Source organism: Mastomys coucha, unplaced genomic scaffold, assembly GCF_008632895.1.
Source record: "Mastomys coucha isolate ucsf_1 unplaced genomic scaffold, UCSF_Mcou_1 pScaffold22, whole genome shotgun sequence".
NCBI lineage: Eukaryota > Metazoa > Chordata > Mammalia > Rodentia > Muridae > Mastomys > Mastomys coucha.
In genome coordinates this window covers 140,520,967-140,522,892 of record NW_022196905.1, presented here as the reverse complement: position 1 = coordinate 140,522,892, position 1,926 = coordinate 140,520,967, and the positions used below count along the sequence as shown (strand labels likewise).

The 1,926-nt window shown below is 37.7% G+C and overlaps 1 protein-coding gene across 1 annotated transcript in view; it reads left to right on the top strand.

Moving 5' to 3' along the window:
* The window catches only part of Rnf6 (ring finger protein 6), a 16,720-nt gene extending 15,104 nt beyond the window's left edge, over positions 1-1,616 (top strand). Inside the window, exon 6 of the mRNA XM_031391200.1 lies at positions 1,449-1,616. Coding sequence (XP_031247060.1) covers positions 1,449-1,616 — 168 coding nt within the window. The remainder of the gene's footprint in view (positions 1-1,448) is intronic.
* Positions 1,617-1,926: the final 310 nt, after the last annotated feature.

Genomic DNA, 1,926 nt, shown 5'->3' with positions numbered 1-1,926 from the left:
TTTGTTTATATAAAAAATTTAAAATACAGATGTTAAATTATCCAAAAGTAAAGAATAGTTAATATTGCTAGAACCAAATAACCTTTAAAATGTTTTTATTTTGGTAATTTTGTCATGCTAAGCACTTTTGTATCTGCACAACTCAGTATGCTAGGGATCTTGAGTCTTTCTCCTAATATTGCAGTAGGTTTTGCTGGGATTTTCCAGTTTCAGCTCAGTGCTTTGTTTAGACACTACTGTCTGAGTCTCTGTAGACTGTTAGGCTGAATGTCTGCTAGATATACTTAAGTTACTTGAATTGATAATTTAACACGTGGCACACTGTAGGTGTATATGCAGGTATGTAACTGGGAACATATCCAGGCTAAAAACTATAAGCTTGAGACTTAAGCTTTGGGGCTTAGACTGCATATGGCACAATGTAAACAGTGACAAGATCATCTCTAAGAGAAAGTGAATTAAGATACAGTTTTAAGAGAGATTGTTTACTGAAGCGTGTCTGACAATCTGACTTACTAGAGAGCGAGTGACATACAATAATGAACCTAGTATTTCTTTATTCATGGAATGTGGAAATTTTATGACAGATAGTTTAAGTTTGTCTGTTTTGTGATTTTTTTTTTTTTTTAGAAGTAGAAATACTTCTTGGAGTTAGGTAGGGTTTACAGCATGCTTCATTTCTCAAAGTTAGTTTTAAAATCTAAAATACTTTAAAGTCTATAAAGTAGTGAAATGCATAGAAAATATGTAAGTTTGGATGCCAAAAAGCTCCAAATAAGATAAAAGCCTTTAAAAGAACATAGAGTTTATATAAACACAAAGTATGCATTAAAGTCTATTTCTACCAGTAAACACTAAAGACTATGTGCGAGCTTATTTCTCTCTGTCCACTGTGGCCTACTTATCTCCAAATACTTACTCCACATGAAGTGGCTAGTGCAGTGGGAGGGTTTACTACGTGACAGCAGATTAAGTCCCTGTCTTCATGGAAAAGACATCTGCCCTTAGAAGGAACACATCACTTTTTACTTTGATATTTGCTTATGAGTATGTGACAAGGTCTCATTGGTGTGTGTGATAGTACCACTCGGGCAACTCACAAGAAAACATCTCATGTCAAATCCTGAGAGGTTTAGAAATGCCTCCATATTTAGCTTTTCAGTTTAGTTTATTTAGTCAGTGATCACATTCAGTTCATAAGGTTAGTCACATGCCTAGAAATAGCACAGGCTGCATTCACCAAAGTGAAAGATTTGTGTAAAAGTTAGGACTTTGGGGTAAATAACTTTTGCAGGCTTCTCATGAGTCCAGGAAGGTTGATTTGGGCCTGGTTTGAAGAACTTTATATATCAGACTAATTAATGGATTATCATTTAATTTTGTAGCTGTTAGATGACAACAGTTATCCCTTGGTGATTTTAGCGTCAGGGTAATTTTTCATGTTTAAGGGAGATTGCTCTAGTACCTCATACAGGACACAGCAGAATGGAGAGACATGGCAACAAACCAGTAAAGGAGCCGTTAAGAAAGTCAGGGCTGTGGAGACAGCTCAGCCAGATGCTTACCAGGAGACCATGAGGAGTGAATTCAGTCCCAAGCACCCATGTAAAAGCTAGGTGTAGTAGTGCATGCCTGCACTCCTAGGGCTAGGGGAACAGAGACAGACAGATTCCTGGGGCTTACTGGCTACCCAGTCTGACCAAATTGGTTCAGTGAGAGATCCTGTCTCAAAAATAAAGCAGAGAGCAGTTGAAGAAGGCACTCAGTTGACCTCTGACCTCCACATCCTGTGTACAAACACACATGAAAACACAAAAGCCAAACCACATACCTTCATTTTGTCAGTTCAGCTTGTTAGTTACAGGCTGATAACAGTGGAACTAGAAAGAAGGCATTGTTTGGTGTCAGATTTGGAACCAGCCACCA